An 18948-nucleotide genomic window follows, 5' to 3' on the forward strand; every position below is an offset into this window, starting at 1 on the left:
AATCATTCTTTACCCCCCCCCCCTTGTTTTTTTTACACCATCATCTGAACGACGACGACGGCGGCGAAAACTAAATTGGGAAAAAAATATCTAGAAATCTTTCCCAGGCCGCCCCCCCCCGAGTGTTTTCTCTCCCCCACCTCCCCCCACCGTCTCTGTCCCACGCGCTTCCTTGCCAAGCGGGGTTACATTGGGTGGGGAGGGGGGGGAGTTCCAAACGGCACCATGGGAAATGCAAAAGATGCCGCACGCACGACAATCCACGAGTGTGTGCGGTAGTGTAGCGGTTAGCGCGCCGCGCTACGAAGCCGGTGGACCCGAGGTTGATTCCCGCTCACGGCCAAAATCAGTGACGATTATCTGAACCGGTCCTGGGCCTCCCCTAGGTCGACTCAGCCTCAAATGAGTACCTGGTGCGGTGTGTAGTAAACATCGCCACTGGAGAGACAAAGGCGACCGGGCGTGGTGCTTGCCAGACACCCCCTCGTGTGCCGTTCTAGCCTTCATAGGTGTTCGGTAACAGCACTTGCCCCAACAGTCTGTTACAGGCTATTTTTTTGTCTTTATGTGCGTGCTGTTTGCGCATGCTGTGTGTGCGTGCTGTGTGCGCACGCGTACGTGTGCTGTGTGCGTGCGTGCGTCCTGTCGAGCCTCCCGTTGGCATACGGCACGATGGCTCTGGCGGACGACACTAAGGAACTGAGGCACAAAGCGCACCGAGCAAAAGGCTCAGGAGACCCAAGTTGCTCAAGGGCAACCGGATTCAGGAATAAAACACTGGGGGTCAAATGGATATCAGCAGGAATTGGCACTCCGGCTAAATAAATACACATAATTAGCTAATTGACATAACAAGCCAGTCTATCTAATGTCACTCTCTATCTTGTCCGAATGTATCTTCTCTCATCTCCTTTGTTTTCCTCTTACGCCCAACTCACTACGCCCACCCAACTCCGCTTTTGTGGTCCACATTTCTCTTATCTCAGAACTTGGGCTATCTCTTTCCTAAATCTCTTCTGCCATCTCACTCGGATTTTATTAATTGTAATCCCCTCCCCCACCCTCGCCACCTCCACCATCTCAAAAATATTCATGTTCCTGTTTAGAGCCTCCACACCATATGGACTTTGTACCACCAATGGAGCTAGTCCATGGATCCAGCTCAATCGTTTGACTGGCTGCTACCAGCTGAGTCGTACCAACATCTTTAAACCGCCAGTAGAAGTGAATTACGTAATAACCTTCCTCAAAAAAGTCACACAGTGCCGCCTGTACTCGCCAAATTACAGAAACTGGTCCCAATCACCATTTCCCAAACCCCTCGTGGCACCGACTTCTGCTGCGGCCCACGGACAGAGCTGGCCGTGGAAGCTACGACGTCCCCCTGACGTCCCCTTGGCACCCCCCTGTTCGGCGTGGGAGGCTTGAGGCAAATGATTGTGGAGAGGCCAGAAGGGTGGTCAGAAGAGGGAGGAACCCCCCCCCCCCCCGGCGTTTGGGGTTCCTCCATGCGACCACCGCCAAGGTTTAATCACCCGAGCACGCCGCTCACGTCGCCCACGCAAAATAAAAAAACGCACTCTTGCACTGCACGTGCAACTTATTGGTGCTGTTTGTTGCCGGTGGCTTGGAGGTTTTGGTGGTTTTTTTATTTAGGGGGGGGGAGTCCACGTGCCTGTGCGTAGTAACCGCGAACTACTTATTTAATATCTCAAAGCTACGCGATATTATTGCGTTTACAGATACCTGCCGTACCTACACATGATGGGAAGTGGCACGGAGTGCGTGCGTGCGTGTGATCGGCAACGCCAACGCGACGAGTCATCTCCACCGTACAGAGTTGCACAAGAGCTCATTCTGGCCGTAAAAAACGAGGGAAGTATGGTAGTGATGATGATGGTGATGAGCTTTTGCGGGACATATGACCCCGTATGTAAAAAAAAAACACGACAGAGCGTTGTCGCGATACGCCGCTCTTATATATATATGTTTAAAAAAAAACGTTTTAAAAATTGTTTCGCATTTCTATTATTTTTTTCATTTTTTTTTAGGTGAGAGTTGGGAATAATTTTTTTTTTGCAAAACGAAGAAAAATCTGGGTAACACGTGGAGGGGACTAATGCGGTCTTTGGAGGCGGTGGGGGGGGGGCACTCAAAATCATGACATTTCATGGGGCATTTCCCAGTTTCTGTTTCGTTTAGAGAATTACTCATTTGTCCAAGGCATGTCTATAACCTGAAATAACTACCATACATTCGAATAACGCATCTGTTTTTCCACTTAAATTTCTTTATTTTTTTAAAGGGGAAAGAGCTGAGCCAGAATAATCTGTTTCATTCCTGGGCAATGCATTACCCCTCTCTCTCGCTCTCCTCTCTGTCTCTCTCCCTGTGTCCGTCCATTGGATACTGGACATCTGTGAAAAAGAGCTTCATCGCCCATCGGATTCCTCCGGTATAAATAAATATCCTGATGATTCTGATAACTGTTATAAAGGGCTAATATTTGTCTGCAAAATCCGGCACGGGGAGACAAGGAGGGCGCTGCCAAACTAAACTAAACTATGTTTTATTTACCAGGTAAGGCCCACTGAGCTATACAGCTCTTTGTCAGAAGCGACCTGGCCACAAATTAAAACTTAACGAAGTGGCTTGTCATGCGAAATGTATAGGAGCAGCCAAATACTCTAAACGCACGTTTCTAAATGTGGAGGGAAAAACCGGAGGACCCAGAGAAAAATCCACACGACCACGGGGACAGGGACACGCACACTCCAAATATACAGCAGGCGTCAGGGTCGGGATTGAACCCACGACCTCCTGCATACCAGGCGAGGCAGTCAGCATCTCGCCACAGCGGTGCCCGGACCGTTGCGACGATGCCCCTTTTCCTCCTCACCTCGCCCTGGGGACGTCTCGCGGCACATTTCAGGAGTGAAATGTTGGGAATCGGGGAGTGTGGGAACCCCAGGGGAGGTGGGAAAGAGGCGATCGGGCTGCCACGCAGGGAAGTAAAAACAAGCAGAAAATTGCCGCGTGGGACCGATGCGGTGGAACTGATTAAAGTGACTCACGGCCGAGTGAGCTTGCAGGGACGTTTGAGAGGGTGGTGGGATGGGGGGGGGGGGCATGGATCGGAGTCAAAGCTCAGCACAAAAACGCCAGGGTAGAAAAACACTCCCTGTTCTAAAGGCCGAAGTGCGGCGGCGATTGTTGGCCTCGTTAAAACGTCGTTAGATAGCTCCTCGATTTAAATCTTCATCATCGTCGTCGTCATCATTTATCTTCATCGGCCGCGATCTATCCGCTGCTGGACGAAGGAATCCCCCAAGCCGTCGCCATCCATCACTGTCGCGCGGAGGCAACAATAACACCTCGCACCTGCACGCGAGCTGATCTTGTTTGCTCCATCTCCGCGGTGGACGTAGCCCCTGGGGTGCATTCCGTCATTCGTGCCCCCCCCACCATCATCATAGTCCCCAACAACCCGGCCGTCGTTTCCATCGAGTTGAGGTGTTCTGCCCCAGATAAATCGATCAGTGCGATGTCTCTTCGCTCGCCATACGCTCTGTGATCAATATATGCGTTCGCGCATTAGGTAGTTAGTTAAAGCCCATCATGGGCTGCTGTGGAGCAACGTGTGCAGCACAGAAACAAACGGACCTAAAAAGTCCACCCATCACAAATGGTCTCTCCGTCCCGTTCGCCGATGGATGTTCCAGACGACCATCTCGTGGCAGCGCTTGTTGAAGGGCGGCAAACTTCTGGACCCGGGCTTCAACCCTTGCGGGTGCCATCAGCGCAGTCGGGTCTGCTGGAGCGACACTCTTACATTGCCAGATGTCACGAGGCAGAAGCCATTGACTCAAGCTCCGCGGTGTTTTGGTTTGGCTCATTCGTGGCAATCGACGCCAATTTGCTCGTCAACACCGGCGCGTGCGGTCGCGATGGCGACGCGTCAAAATAAACACGGGGGCCCTCCCGCGATTCATTTCAGCTGACGATGTCGATGTGCCTCGGCGACTTGTTTTCCTCCCGATCTCACGGCGACAAACGGCGACGTCCGACCCCCTCCTCCGACTCCCCCCGTTGGGGTCAAGAGGAGAGCGAGGCCCTGAGCCGCTGAGTACATCTCCGTCTCCATTACTGTGGAGTAATGAGCTAATACCCCCCCTCCTCCCCCTCCCCTTTTGGTATTGTCCGATGGTTTGTAAACACTTCAAGTGGTAAACTTCCTCAGGTTTGATCTTTTAAGCCGCTTTAGAGCCGAGACGCCCGGTCACCTCGAGTGTTTGCTCTGCCCTGCAAACCCCCCTCCCACACCCGCTCGCTCGAGACAAACACACACACACGCGCACGTACGCACACACGCACACCGACACACACACGCACACCGACACACACACGCACACCGACACACACACGGACACCGACACACACACGCGCACGTGCGACGGATCGGCTCACCCCTTCGCCCCCCCGTTGAAGAGGTTCATTTTTTCTGCTGTTTGCTTTACGCGGTCCCTTTATTTTGCTCCAATCGCGACACAAAGCGGGAGCACGATAACATAACAATAACACAGCACGTGTCGTCACTTCTCTGAAGCGGCGGAGTCTTTTTGAGCACCTGTCACGAGGCGATTAGACCTGGCTGGCTGCCCCCCCCCCCGTTCGTGCGCTCGACAAAGGCACTCGGAAGTGAATAGTTTTGCTCAGGAAGCCCACCGCTATTTGCGGCGCTCTTGTCCGAACGTCGGTCACGCCGCCATCCGTCCGGAGAGTTTATCTTCTTCGTGACAAACGGCCGTTACCGTAATGCCGGCAGCGTGCGCGTGCGTGCGTGTGGTCGACTCAGCCTCATGTAAGCATCGCTACTGGGGAGACAAAGGCGGTCGGGCGTGGTGCCGGCCACCCACCAACCTCGTGTATCGTTTCCGGCATTCGTAGGCGCTCGCTGACAGCACTCGCCCCAACGGTCTGTCAAAGGCTATACGGGGGATCTTTGTCTTTTGTCTTTGTGTGTGTGCGCGCGAAGCCCTGAGATTCATGCGATCGCGCGCGGGTCTCGGCTAACAAAACTACAAACACGACGACGACGCCATTAGAAGCGGCTTGTTTTTTTTAAATGAGCAAATTTTGTGCCGATAGAATGCAGGGGGGGGGGGTTGTCCTTTAATGGTCAGGACCTAATTTCATCCCAAAGTGCAATAAGTCGGCCCGCAATAAAACAAAATAAGATCGGCCGAGCGCGAGGAATCGATTGCGAGGATGGAGAGTGGCAGCTGTCTAATGAGTGTTTGTCTTGGTCACCGCGATGCCACTCCTGCCCCCACCCCGCCAGCCTGTCGTGACCCCCCGTGGGACCAACCTGCATCTCATTTCGGGGCCCCACACCCGGTTCCCCCCCCCCTACCACCGCTCAACCTCGGTGTGAACCGGAGCAGCCCCTGCCGCTGCCTCGTCACTTTGAGAGGCCGGTAAACAAAACGCCAACAAAAAAACCCACCCCCGGCTGATGAGAAGGGGAGATAATGAAAAAAATGAAGCTGTTCGAGAGACCCTTTCCAGAAGGCCACGCCATCGCCACCCGCCTGCCGTTCACAAGGAGAAGCGTTTCTGACACTCGTGGGGGGTGGGGGGGGTCACTCATCGCGTGCCTCTGGGTCGGCCACAATTAGATGGAATCGTTCGGCCGCTCAACCGGAGGCTAAACCGCGCCCACCCGATTGTTGTTTCTTTCAGCCCGACTGTTCTCGGCGACTTGGATGCTGTGTTCGTTTTCACGGCGCGGTGCGAGCATCCGTGGAAGGTGCCAACGTCTGTTTTATTTTGGTTATTTGGCTGCGATAAGTGTTTTTACGGGTGATAAGCCACTTCCTTGAGCTGTCATTTGTGGCCAGGTTGCTTCTGAAAGGGATGCTAATAGCTCAGTGGGCCTTACTTGGTAATACTGTATATTAAAAAAAAATTCGTTTTATTTGTATATATTTTTAAGTGATTTGTTGACCTTTCCTATACTTTGCCCTCCTGTCGTGTTTTTGTATTGTTTGTTGTTGTAACGTTCAGACCTGCCCCGACTGGACATCTGTGAAAAAGAGCCTCACGGCTGATCGGATTCCTCCAGTGTAAATAAATATTCTCATTCTGTTTCAACTTAGCTGCACGCTTGACTATTTCAATCAGTGCGCGGGCGAATTCGTTGGCGACACGTTCATGAACTGCCCACGGATCGCGTTTCGTTCTCTTCGTTTCGTTTCAAACCGAAACGCTCCGAGTGATCTTCGACGGCGATCGAAAACGACCGCAGCTGAGACACTGGCGAGCACCCAGGACTGACTTCTCAAATCCGGACGCGACGAGAAATCGCCGACGACGCCAATAGCGGACACGTGGAGGTTACGAGCGGTGAAACTCGCACGATACAATCGGCATATTACTGGGAGTGAGTGCGCATCGGTGGCGGCCAGCGATATCTGAACCGGTCTTACCTCCCCCCACCCCACTTCATCAGCCTGCACTGACCTTATGGTGAAGTATGGTAAATAAAACCTCATGAATGGGGTGGAGTGGGGAGACCTTTATCCATTGGTTGATGGTCCAGGACTGCAACGTTTTTATTTTTATTTTAAGTGTGCGATTATAGTTCTACCTAACTCAAACTGCCTTCCAATTGTACTCATTTAACATTGGAAAATCCGTTTCTAAGGGACCCAGTATGATTGTTGAACTCTCGCTGGCTACTTTGCCTCAGAGTGACTATTGCACGACGGCCATCTCTGTCTACGCCCTGTTTAGCGTTTGGGGTTTGACATGCCCTCGCATCCGACTTCTGACACACACGGAAACCACGCGGTAACCTACGGGCGTTACCTTTCAACAGGTGGTAATGTTACCCGAGATTTGTTAACATCTCATGCACAGCTCTCTCTGGCGTGTGCTAATAAAACCGCTCCGAGCCGCGTAACCCGGGTGAACCGGCGAGATAAGGGGGCGGCGGGCTTCTTTTGGGGCAATTATTCGGGTTCTGGCCTTGTAACCGGTGTCTGGGTCGGTGCCAGATAAGGCTGAAAAACTCCATAATTCTCCAGATGCGTCTCCTCACGCTGTGATACAGCAAATAAAACGGGATAAAAAATGAATGAGAGCAGAAGAGAAATCAATTGACCCCAGGCTGTGGATGGGGCCAGAAGGCTGATAAAGTTGTGCGGCTCAGGAATGTTTGTCTATCTGCGGCCCGCAGATAAAGGGCTCTGTAAATGAAACATCTCAGATAAATACGGCGGGGGTTAACTGTAAATGAAAGGGCCACCGTGTCATTTCTGGGAGGCGAAGCCTTGGATGGAATTATCGCAGATTGCTGTAATTACATTTTAGTGGTGGAAAAAAAAAACCCGTTTAATCTTTCCAAAAACCTTCCACCTCAATACGAGGAGTCGGTGCTATTAACCCTGTGAGATAATTGCAAAAAAAAAAGGGGGCTTTAGTGATTTGGGTCAAAATTTGAATTATAAAGAAGAAGCTGAATACAAATGTGCGGCTTTTGTTGCGCTTAATCTGTTCCAAAGAGACGGGGACATTCTCATTCTCCTCCTCCGAGCGCACGCGCGCTCGCACGTGCGCTGCCAGTCGGGAGTGATGTATCAATATGTTTACACCGTTGATTAAATAAATCGCCGTCCAATCTGCACCCTCGCGTGAATATAAAGTATCCCTTGGTCTTTGCAGAATTACGCTAACAAGCGGCATCTGGTTCAAACAAATCGTGAAGACCAGTACAGGCCTATGGACTGAACAATACGCGAGGTTATGATTGGGAGCTGAGTTCGGTCGGTTATTGAAGGCGCACCGGAATCAAAATTATGACACACACACACACCTGACGGATTCTCAGACGTACCCCCACATTTTACTTTTACAATATAGAGGGGGGAAAACGCGTCATAATCTGGATAATACAGTAATATAAAGTGGTAATACATCTAATAATGTTTTTTTCTCCCCGTGGCAGTAATATAAATACAGCACAGCGAAATAAAGTTGAGTGTGTAATCGCTACTCACCAGTTGTTGACTTGCAGGATGGTGAGCCCCGTGTCCTGCGCCAGTTGCTTCTTCTGCTCCTCCGAAGGATACGGGTGCTGCGGAAACGACATCAAACACCAGCCTTAGGACCACCACCATCATCACCATCGTCATCAGCATCACCATCATCGTCGTCATTATCATCACCATCATCGTCGTCATCATCATCACCATCATCGTCGTCATCACCATCATCGTCGTCATCATCATCATCACCATCATGGTCATCGTCATCATCGTTGTTATCATCATCGTCATCACCATCAACGTCATCATCGTCACAGTGAGTCTCTGCTCAAACGAGCATTGAGGCACCTTCTCTCTACGTCCCTGAGCCAGCGGCGGAAATTCAACGTTCCTATTTATTGCATAATTATGATCACTGTTAACTTCCACACAAAATGGTACCTATTTTGACCAACCCCCACACCCCTCCGAGGGAGAGATGATGGGCCGAGTCAACTCTGATCCAGGATTTGAACTCCGCAACCTTCTGATTGCGAGCCGCTCGCTCTCCCCAACGGATTTGCCGTTGTCAGCCGTGGTCAATCCACTGCTGGATGAAGGCCATGCCACACGCGCCCATGTTACTGAATGACGTCGTAATCGCAAGGTAATACGCACACAGCACACATTGTAAGTAGTATTTTAGTGTGGTTTTAATTGCATAAATTACAATTAATTATTACGGTAATATAATTACACGTATATAACAGGTTTAGTAACGGTCAAAAATCTTTAGGATTACTACACCATTAAAATAATTTTAATGATCTGTACTTGGTCATGAAATAGAGCACACACGCTCGCACGCACGCACAGACGCATGTCTAAAGCGCATATATATAACATCTTTAGCCAAAGCAGACTCTTCTCTTTAATTAGCGGGTCAGTGATTGATGATGGGAAAGGCTGTAAATGAGTACAGGCGGAGAGTATGAATAAATCAGGCCGGTTGCCGGGGCTGGAATTTTCAGAAATACTCCAGAGGACCATTTTGTGCGTTAATTGCGAAAAAAAAGCCAGAGTGCCTTTGGCTGGAAGAATGGCCATTCCGTTGCTATTATTTTTGCTAATGAAAACCTGGGGACTTAGGTAAGCATCCTCCGGTGTCTTTTCGCTCGCAATTAAAGACAATTTGAAAAAAAATTAAACTTTTTTTTTTGTGCCCACGACACACAAAGATATATTTAGGCAAAATGCACTTTAATTATTTTTTATTATTAAACCAAAGGCGCTTGTTCGGCGTGTGTCTTCTTTCACTTCGGGAAGGGTCGCCGGGTTTCAAAAGTTTTTGTGTGTGGGGTGGGGATGGGGTGGTGGGGTGGACGATTCGGAGCAAAGTTAATCGAGTCGACGCGGGAACCGGCACCCCGAGGCTGCACCAGAGGCACCCTCCAATTCAGCGACGCGACACGCGACCACGATGCGCACCGCACGCGCCCGCCCGCCCGCCGCTGTATTTGCACAAGGGCAGCTGCCTTTGTGATTATGCTCTCACAACAGATATTCCGCAATGTCCTACGCAAGCGGAAATTTTCTTCTCGAGCAAGAAGGAACCGTTCGTAATGATAAGTAATAGTAATAATATGTAACATGGTAAATGTGCAGCCCTGTAATGTCTTGCTCACGCCCACTGCTGGCGGTAGAGACTCCACGAGAGAGAGATCTGGAGAACTCCTTTCAAGCGAAATTTGGCCTACTCTTCCACACTGGGCAGATACCCCTACCCCCCCCCCCCCTCCAGAAGAGGGGGGAGTACCTGCACTTTACCCCACCGCATGCGACCTCGACGGACTATGGTGCCCACATTGATAGCGCTGCGTGGACAGAGACGTGGGGCTGGTGGATTTAAGAAACTCGGCTGAGCTGGGAGATCCAACCGAACTGGCAGACCTCTGGATAGCGCTCCCAGCGTGCTCACCGTTACTCTGCAGTGGCAGCATCCCAATAATAACGATAATTCGGACAATTACAAAATATTTTTTTTATTTTACCAGGCAAGGCCCACTGAGCTATGTAGCTATTTTTAAATGATGTCCACAAATGATAGCTTAACGAAGTGGCTTATCATGTGGAAATGTATAACAGTCAAATACTCGAAACGCATGTTGATTCTAAATATGGAGGGGAAAACGGGAGAATAATCCACACGACCACGGGGAGAACATGCAAAATCTAAATATACAGGCATCCCCAGGGTCGGGATAGAACCCACAACCTCCTTCATACCAGGCGAGGTAGTTAACATCTCGCCACCGCAGTGCCACGACGATGATGAAATGAATATAAAAAGAAAATACTTAGCAGGAATATTATCACTGACTGCCATTCAGGGACTCTGGTCCTCGCGTTACGAGCCGTGTGCTCGCACACGCAGAGTGATAATAATAATCCCACACGGGCGATCGCGACCTTCCATCGGCGAGCGGCCGCGTGGCTTCGCGCCAGCGGGCCGAGCGTGGCCGAGCGCCACGGTTGCGCGTTGCCACGTCATCATCAGAGCCGGGGGCCGTGTTTACCAGCACCGCGGTGGCAACGGGCCACTGCCCCGACCGGTGGCGTTTGACGCGCCGGGTGGCACGATCCTCAGATAGATAACGGTTTACAAATGAATAATTCCGCTGCATTGCTTGTGAAAGAAGTTTTTACTCGTGGAGGGGTGAAATAAGTTGGGGGTCGCCGGGTGGTAGCGTAATCGTAACACGTGTGCCTCACTGCAAGAAGGACCTGGGTTTGATATCAAGACTCGGGAGGCATTCTGTGTGGAGTTTGTATGTTCTCCCCCTGCTCTGCGTGGATTACCTCGAGGTTTTTTTCTTTACCTCCCATATGACGAAGTGGGGGGCTTGGGCAGAGCGCATTAGAGGGAGACGATGGCCCGGCAGTCGAGAATAACGATGGAATGGCGGGCAAATTAGGGAACTCTCACGTGGGGACATTACCCATGGAGACGGAGCAATTAAATCAGCTTATATTTGGGTTCTGCATGGATCATTGCATTGTTGGACATTGCGGGGTGGCTTTGGGGGACCGCAAACTAGCAGTGGATTGACCATTATGGATGATGATGTTATAATTAAAATCCAGCTGAACCTTTTTCAAATTATCCTAAGATGCTGAATAATATATTTGTTACCTACAAAAACTGTAATGCTATAACTTTTCATGAATAAAATCAAGATTAAAAAAGGCAGAGGAATGTATTTAATACCGGAGTACAAATTAATATTTTAAAAGTCTCGAGGAAATTAATAAGTGCAATTTAGACAATCAAGTCAAGGTGTGATTATTACAAAATAGAAATATCAATGGACTCGTGAATCAAAGTTAGTTTCTGTTTGGCTTCGATAATGTAGCTACAATGTTCCTATTTTTGAGTATAACTGCCCACCACCCGGCAGAGCCAGAGTGTTAAAAAGTAGCATTATACCCGTGCGCTCTAATGCAACAGGAAACGACTTAAGCATCATAGCATTGGAAGTGAAAGCACACAAATAAAATTAATCAACTTATTCAGGTCTCCGATTGGCTTCAAAAACCACCTTACGGAAATTAAAGCAATTCATTAACCAACTCATATTTTACAGCCAAAGGGAACGCAGCATTGAGTTGGACCCACATCAAGCAAAACATTCATAAGTCTAATAAAAACGTGAAAAATAAAAACAAAAAAAAGTATTTTTGGGTTATTGCTCCCAAAATGCGATGCGATTATTTATTTAATTCTTGCCAATAAAAAAAACTATCCTGCATTTAAAGCCCAGTGGCCTCCACCACCCCATCTCTGGGCAAACGTTGGGCAGATTTTCAGGTCTAACAAATCAAGCTGAGTTATTGGGCAGAGCTAATTCACAGCCAGGAACTCTGTTCCAGCTTCTAATATTTTTTTTTTTAGGGAGGGAAAAGGCTCTGTAGAAATTCCCCATTTATCATTCAAAGTGCCCTCATGGAGTGCGAGACATGTGGTCCTCCAAGAGTCCTGAACGCACGTATACGTGCATAGACGGACCCAAAAAAGCAAAGACAAAGATCCCCGTTATAAACTGAACAGTCTGTTTGGGCAAGTGCTGTTAAGCGAACTACCTACGAACGCCGTTACGGCACAAGAGGGGATGGGTGACCAGCACCACGCTCGGCCGCCTTCGTCTCCCTAGTGGAGATATTTACACACCGCACCAGGTATTCATTTTAGGCTGAGTCGACTTAGGGGAGGCCCAGGACCCGTTCAGATATTTGTCACTGATGTTGGCCGTGAGCGGTAATCGAACTCGGGTCCCTCGCGATCGAGGGCAGTGCACTAACCACTACACTACTACTTAGATGCACATGTACGTTACACTCACATGAACACACAGGTACATACAACTCACGTGCACACACACGCTAAACATTCACATAAACGCACACATGCAACAGACATTTTACTGCAACACACGCGTGTAGATTGTTGTTTCGGTTGGTCATTGCTATTCAGCAAAAATGTGTGAGGTGTGTGTGTGTGCACAAGTGTGTGCGCTGTTGCCAGAGCGAAACAAGAAAAGTGCATCTATTGACAAAACACTAGCTTACAAAGCAATCTGAACCACAGTTGTTAACGTGTTAAAAGTTGCACATTGGCATGTTTATAGCAAATAAATAAATAACGGGCCAAACGCACCGCCACTGCCACACGGCTGCTGCCAAGGGGCTACTCCTGCTAATGGCGATTAATTAAACGGGGGAGGTGGGGGGGGGACGATGTTTCCTCCATGCGGTCAAGGGGCCGAATTTCGCCAATACGTCAACGACCGCCGATGGTCGCCGCCGGGCTGACGAGCTCAAGTGGGTCCGCAGCGTCGATCCTCGCGGCCCCTCCTGGCGTCGCCGACATGGGGAGGGGGGCGTGGCCGAGTTTTCGGCACCTTCACCGCGTCGCGAAGTGGCGAATCGTCGAAACGCGAGCTCAATCGTCGCCCGGCGAGGGAACCGCGGGAGCAGCGAGTTCTTCCCAACGCTCTCCTGTTCTTCCGCTAGATTTTCCAAAGAAGACTGACGCGTCGTCCGAAGCGCAGGGGTCAGTGACGTATAAAGAGTGGTTGGCATATGCCCTGTGTTGCCATGTGAGGCCTCATGCCTCTTTGTAGCCTGATACCTGCCCCCCCCGTGGGCCTGTGAGTCCCGGTTGCAGTGGCAAGTCGCCTGCAAACTCACTTCGATATCACTACGCCGCAGCCTGGAGTCACCCACATAGCAATCATTGCCTCCTACTGGCGCACGCCGATGCCCCCACAGGCGGTCGCCCTTGCGAGTGAGACTCATCCCTGCTCTCTTGAGTTCTCAACCTTGCTTAGCAAAGATGAACTTTGAATCCTCAAATGTCAAAAGGACCCCCCCGCTCCAGGGGGCTGGGCTAAAGGGCTCAAAAATGGCAGAATTCCACCATCACAATACGAACACTTGGATTTACATGTTAAAGTATTCCCCCCCCCCCCCCCATCATCATGAATCATGGTCAATCCACTGCTGGATGAAGGCCCATGCGTAATAGCTGCACAAATGGCAAGGGAGGGGGGGGGTGCTCACTACACGTCAAGATTTTGGCGCAAATTCACTCGCAATGAAAGGCGTCCAGTAATGGCCCGGTCTTGAAGTGCATTTCTCTTCTTTGCAACCATGTGGTTTATTATCAGCATTAGCGCATACATAACAATCATTCGTGCATGCATTTGGAGTAACAAAAAAAAGCGCTTTTCCTGTGATTTGATTTAAACCACAGCAATTTGTGACAGCAACAACTTATATCTGCTTTCCACGCTCATGCGAAACCCCACTCCCACACACACACGCAGCTGCAACATTGCAAGGGGGCGATGATGTATTTTGTGTCCGGCGCCTTATCGGCCGCGATAGCGCGCACATCACTGCGCTCTGTGTTCAGGGGCCACGGTGCAAAGCAGGCCCCGTTGCACTCCCACACTGCCGTTTCAGAGCGAATGTTTTAGATAATTCCTCTCCAGGACATTCCGTGGCCAGGCCCAGGAGAGGCCAGGAGACGCTTTCCCGGTGGCCCCATCGGCACACGCGGGCAAGCAGAGCTCCTTCCTGGTGCTGGGTTTGCACGATTCCAGCGGCCGGTTCTAGCAGCCGGTTAGTGGTGCCCTCTGTGTGTCGTTAAACCCGCCACCACCCGACACAGCCAGTAAGGCTTGGTCACGTATAAAAACACACAGCAATTCGTTACTACGTCAGCACACCGGTGTGTTGGAGAGTAAACCCCGCAACATTTACAATTTTAGTAGGACGTTTCAAGGGCGATTCAAACAACCAGCTTCATCAGGCGACTTGCCAGAATTGTGAATAGGTGTTCCTGTTTCGGTCTTCAATAGATTAAAGATTACGTCGTCACTGTGAGTAAATCAGGTGCGAAGACCATTGGCTGTGTCGGATGGTGGCGGGTTAAAGGCACAAATATATTTACGAGATGTAACCCAAAATAAAAATATTCTTATAAATAACTAGCGTGTGTCCATGGACATTAACGCCACTTCCAGTGATACATTTCCCACTCAATACTTGACAGAATACTGCTAGGCTATGGCTTTGAGTAGGGAATTAATAGTGTAAGGCACTCCCACTAGATTACAAGTTCTGCCCACCTGGTATAATCTAATATTATTGTAACCTAACATTCCTGTCATTGCAGCCTAATATTGCGATAAAAACCTATGAACGGGGTTATAACAATTAGACCCATAACATTACGGTAAGATGGATGTGGCATGCCAAAATAATTCCCAAAACAGCATTCTGGACTATTCCAGCTGAAATTGAGCACTAGTCACTTCTATAAATGTGACACAGTGGTTGAGGAGTGGTTCTCAAAATGGAATATCATGTTTTATTTGTTTTTTGTTTAACGAGATTTTCGGAGAGAGAAAAAAAATCCGCCTTGTCTCTCAAGAGTACGAGCACTGGCTTACTGGCATCATGTCACAAAAACAAAGGATCCATTCAGAAATCTCGGAGCAGTGCACCCCGGCTGCCAAGGAGCGAATACAGAAGAGGTTTGCACTGGATACCTTCGGAGGAAATCCTTAAAGCAGTATATTTATCCTTTACACAGTAGGGGGCACACTTCCCTGCACACTCTACTATGAAATTTCATCGCAGTGTTGAAAACGTAGCCAAATTAAATTGGGGGGGGGATACGATTGGGGTTTTTTGTTTGTGTGTGTGTTTGTGCAGTCATTGGTGAACGGGCAGAGATCACCACCAACACGCTAAGCTTGAGAACTCCATTCAGTCATGGGTGGCTGAAACCCCGATTCAATCCCAGGATGCTCAGAGGAGCCGGCTCACTGCCTTGACCTGTCAGCTACCCGGTCACATCTTAGTAATTTTAAAAAAGCATATTCTAAACACGCATCATTGTCAAAGAGAGGTTACTCGATACGACTAATACAATGCGTTTGGTTCATGGTGTCATGAACCATTCATTCACTGATGCTATGCAACAATGTGTCCCTGCCAGGGCTTGCTACGAAAACATTGACACTGGGTGTTTTATGAATCAATCACTTCTACAAATCTGTTAGCGTGAAAATATTTTTTTTCTAACTCCACAACGGAACAGGAAGAAGAATAACAAAAAAACGTTAAAATATAGATGTTTTTACCCCTTTAACTCGTGCCAGTCAATCAGTACAGGACCGTGGCCCAAAAACAGAGCGAGCTCATTTTTCTCACCGCCCCGTAAGCAGATGCGAACGCAACATCAACAGTTTTATAAATGGGCCGAGACGTAAAATAAACAGATGCCTCCCGATACAAAGCGCTTATTTGTTCAAACGGGGAAATGTTGATGGACGGCTTCATTAAGCGATTGGCTGACCACAAACTGGGGGGGGAGGGAGGGGGCTCCTTGTTTTTTTCTTAATGGCTATGCAAACAGCAGGCGGTGGGTCGCAAGCAGCCTTGTGGATTTTCCCTTTGTCCTGGTACACAAAATGTTTCTACATTGAAAGGAATAAGGGCTAAAAAAAATTATCCACCAGATAGAGATGCCCATCGACGAACACTCTCGTTGGCTCATTCTCCACTGGGGTGGATTGCTATGACTTATAAAAAAAAGTGGAGAGAGGGGGGCGGGGAGTCAAGGCTTGATTCAACGCTCAAATAAGCATCGAGGCGTTGGTACATCGAGGCGTTGGTACATCGAGGCGTTGGTACATCGAGGCGTTGGTACATCGAGGCGTTGGTACATCGAGGCGTTGATACTCATCCCCTGTTCATAAGCCTCTGCGGTGGCAGTGGCGGAAATTCCACATTTCCCATTGCCCCGGGGGGGGGGAAGTCTATGCATAGGACAACCAAAGTTGATTTCCCCACAGTGGTATTCATGTTATAACCCAGAAGGATGATAGGGCTGAGTTCAATCCCCCCAAAGCAGGATTTGATCTCACAGCCTTGTGGTTGCAGGCTACCCAGCTGAAATACATACAAATATATGATCCGTGTAAAATTATATAAGCCATTTGTTCTACACGTTTGGAGGTAGGGGTGGGTGTCCTCAAAACACGAAAACAAGAAAACAACTTTTTGTTTGAATAATTATTTGCACAAAAGAATTAGGAAGAAAAAATCCTGAAATAAAACCTCCACTGTTTAACGAGTCACTAATCTGCTATTGAGAATGGACTCCAAAGAGAAATACGTACAATCTTCCATTGTGGAGGTGGTCACATTTTATAATTGGGAAATCTCTGCCTAGCCAACAATAAAAACAATTATGGTGGAGCCTCGCAATGACTTGCTCTAGCCAGCGCCAGGAGAAGGACTCCTTTAGAGTGTATTTGGTCTACTCTTCCACACTGACCAAACACGGGAAAAAGTGCTTCATAGCTCACCGGCTTCCTCCAGTCTTGATAAACATTCTAATGATTCGGGAACGTCTCGGACGGTGCATTAGCAAATATAGCAAAAATAGCGAGAGCAAAAAAACAGCGCAATGAAAACTTCTCTGTCACACGCTTGGGAAGGCATGGCCCAGAGAGAGCCCACACGACTGTTTCTTGTCCATTATCTACGATCACACAGATGGACTCCACTGGTTCACGGCTGACACAGAGAGCAATTCACCGGGGAGGCTGCCCTTCATTTGGATTGTCCTGGCCCCGGCTATACAAGTCAAATTAACTCCTTTGTACCGGCCAGAGCTCCGCGCTCCGTTATTCTGCTGCTCTGTATTCAGCCCCTCTCCCCCGCCTGCGAACATGCCTTCTGAGACTTGGGGCCAATTGACAGCGTTTGATTTGCTTAAGCACTTAATAACTACAGAGTGGATTAAACTTATTTGGTTAACGTGCTTTCACGACTTAGGATCTCATTGCCTGCACTTTCGAGAGCAACGCCAATGGCCATCCCCTGACCCCGTCGGCAAGACGGAGAAATTTGCTGTACTTCCGTCTTCACCAAGCCTCCCAGCCATTCTCCCCCTCCACTCCCCTGCCGACCCCAACCCCCAACTCCCCCACACACCCCACGGTCTCGCTTGCACCCTCTCCCACCGCCCCAACCCCCTCACAAGCCAGCCCCCCTATTCATCTCCCATGGGCCTGTCAAAGCCATGTAATTAATGATGCTGGGCACTGACCTGCCACACTTAAACAAAAATCTGCTTTCTAAATAATGCAGCTTCTTAAATGGACGAAGCGGGGAGGCGCGCCGCCGGCTCCGCTGCCGCCTGCGAAAACGGACACTTGCGTCGCGGACACTCCTCGCAAAGCGGATATTTGCGGACACTCGCAAAGCGGACAATCCTCGCAAAAGAGACACCCAAAAAGTGGACACTCACAAAGTGGACACTCACAAAGTGGACACTCACAAAGTGGACACCCACAAAGTGGACACTCACAAAGTGGACACCCACAAAGTGGACACCCACAAAGTGGACACCCACAAAGTGGACACTCACAAAGTGGACACCCACAAAGTGGACACTCACAAAGTGGAAACTCACAAAGTGGACACTCACAAAGTGGACACTCACAAAGTGGACACCCACAAAGTGGACACTCACAAAGTGGACACTCACAAAGTGGACACTCACAAAGTGGAAACTCACAACGTGGACACTCGCAAAGTGGACACCCACAAAGTGGACACCCGCAAAGTAGACACTCGCAAAGTGGACACCCACAAAGTGGACACCCACAAAGTGGACACTCGCAAAGTGGACACCCACAAAGTGGACACTCACAAAGTGGACACTCACAAAGTGGACACCCACAAAGTGGACACTCGCAAAGTGGACACTCACAAAGTGGACACTCACAAAGTGGACACTCACAAAGTGGAAACTCACAACGTGGACACTCACAAAGTGGACACTCACAAAGTGGACACCCACAAAGTGGACACTCACAAAGTGGACACCCACAACGTGGACACCCAAAATGTGGACACCCACAAAGTGGACACCCACAAAGTGGACACTCACAAAGTGGAAACTCACAACGTGGACACTCGCAAAGTGGACACTCACAAAGTGGACACTCACAAAGTGGACACTCACAACGTGGACACTCACAAAGTGGACACTCACAAAGTGGACACTCACAAAGTGGAAACTCACAACGTGGACACTCGCAAAGTGGACACCCACAAAGTGGACACTCACAAAGTGGACACTCACAAAGTGGACACTCACAAAGTGGAAACTCACAACGTGGACACTCGCAAAGTGGACACCCACAAAGTGGACACTCACAAAGTGGACACTCACAAAGTGGACACTCACAAAGTGGAAACTCACAACGTGGACACCCAAAATGTGGACACCCACAAAGTGGACACCCAAAAAGTGGACACTCACAAAGTGGACACT

The 18948-nt window shown here is 49.4% G+C and overlaps 1 protein-coding gene across 1 annotated transcript in view; it reads right to left on the reverse strand.

Annotated features, from left to right (window-relative positions):
* The window catches only part of LOC144944054 (homeobox protein Meis1), a 96400-nt gene that overhangs the window by 23059 nt on the left and 54393 nt on the right, over window positions 1-18948 (reverse strand). The window contains exon 9 of the mRNA XM_078872093.1: window positions 8061-8137. Within this exon, the coding sequence (XP_078728219.1) occupies window positions 8061-8137 (77 nt within the window). The remainder of the gene's footprint in view (window positions 1-8060; window positions 8138-18948) is intronic.

This window comes from Lampetra fluviatilis, chromosome 33, assembly GCF_964198595.1.
Source record: "Lampetra fluviatilis chromosome 33, kcLamFluv1.1, whole genome shotgun sequence".
Classification (NCBI taxonomy): Eukaryota; Metazoa; Chordata; class Hyperoartia; order Petromyzontiformes; family Petromyzontidae; genus Lampetra; species Lampetra fluviatilis.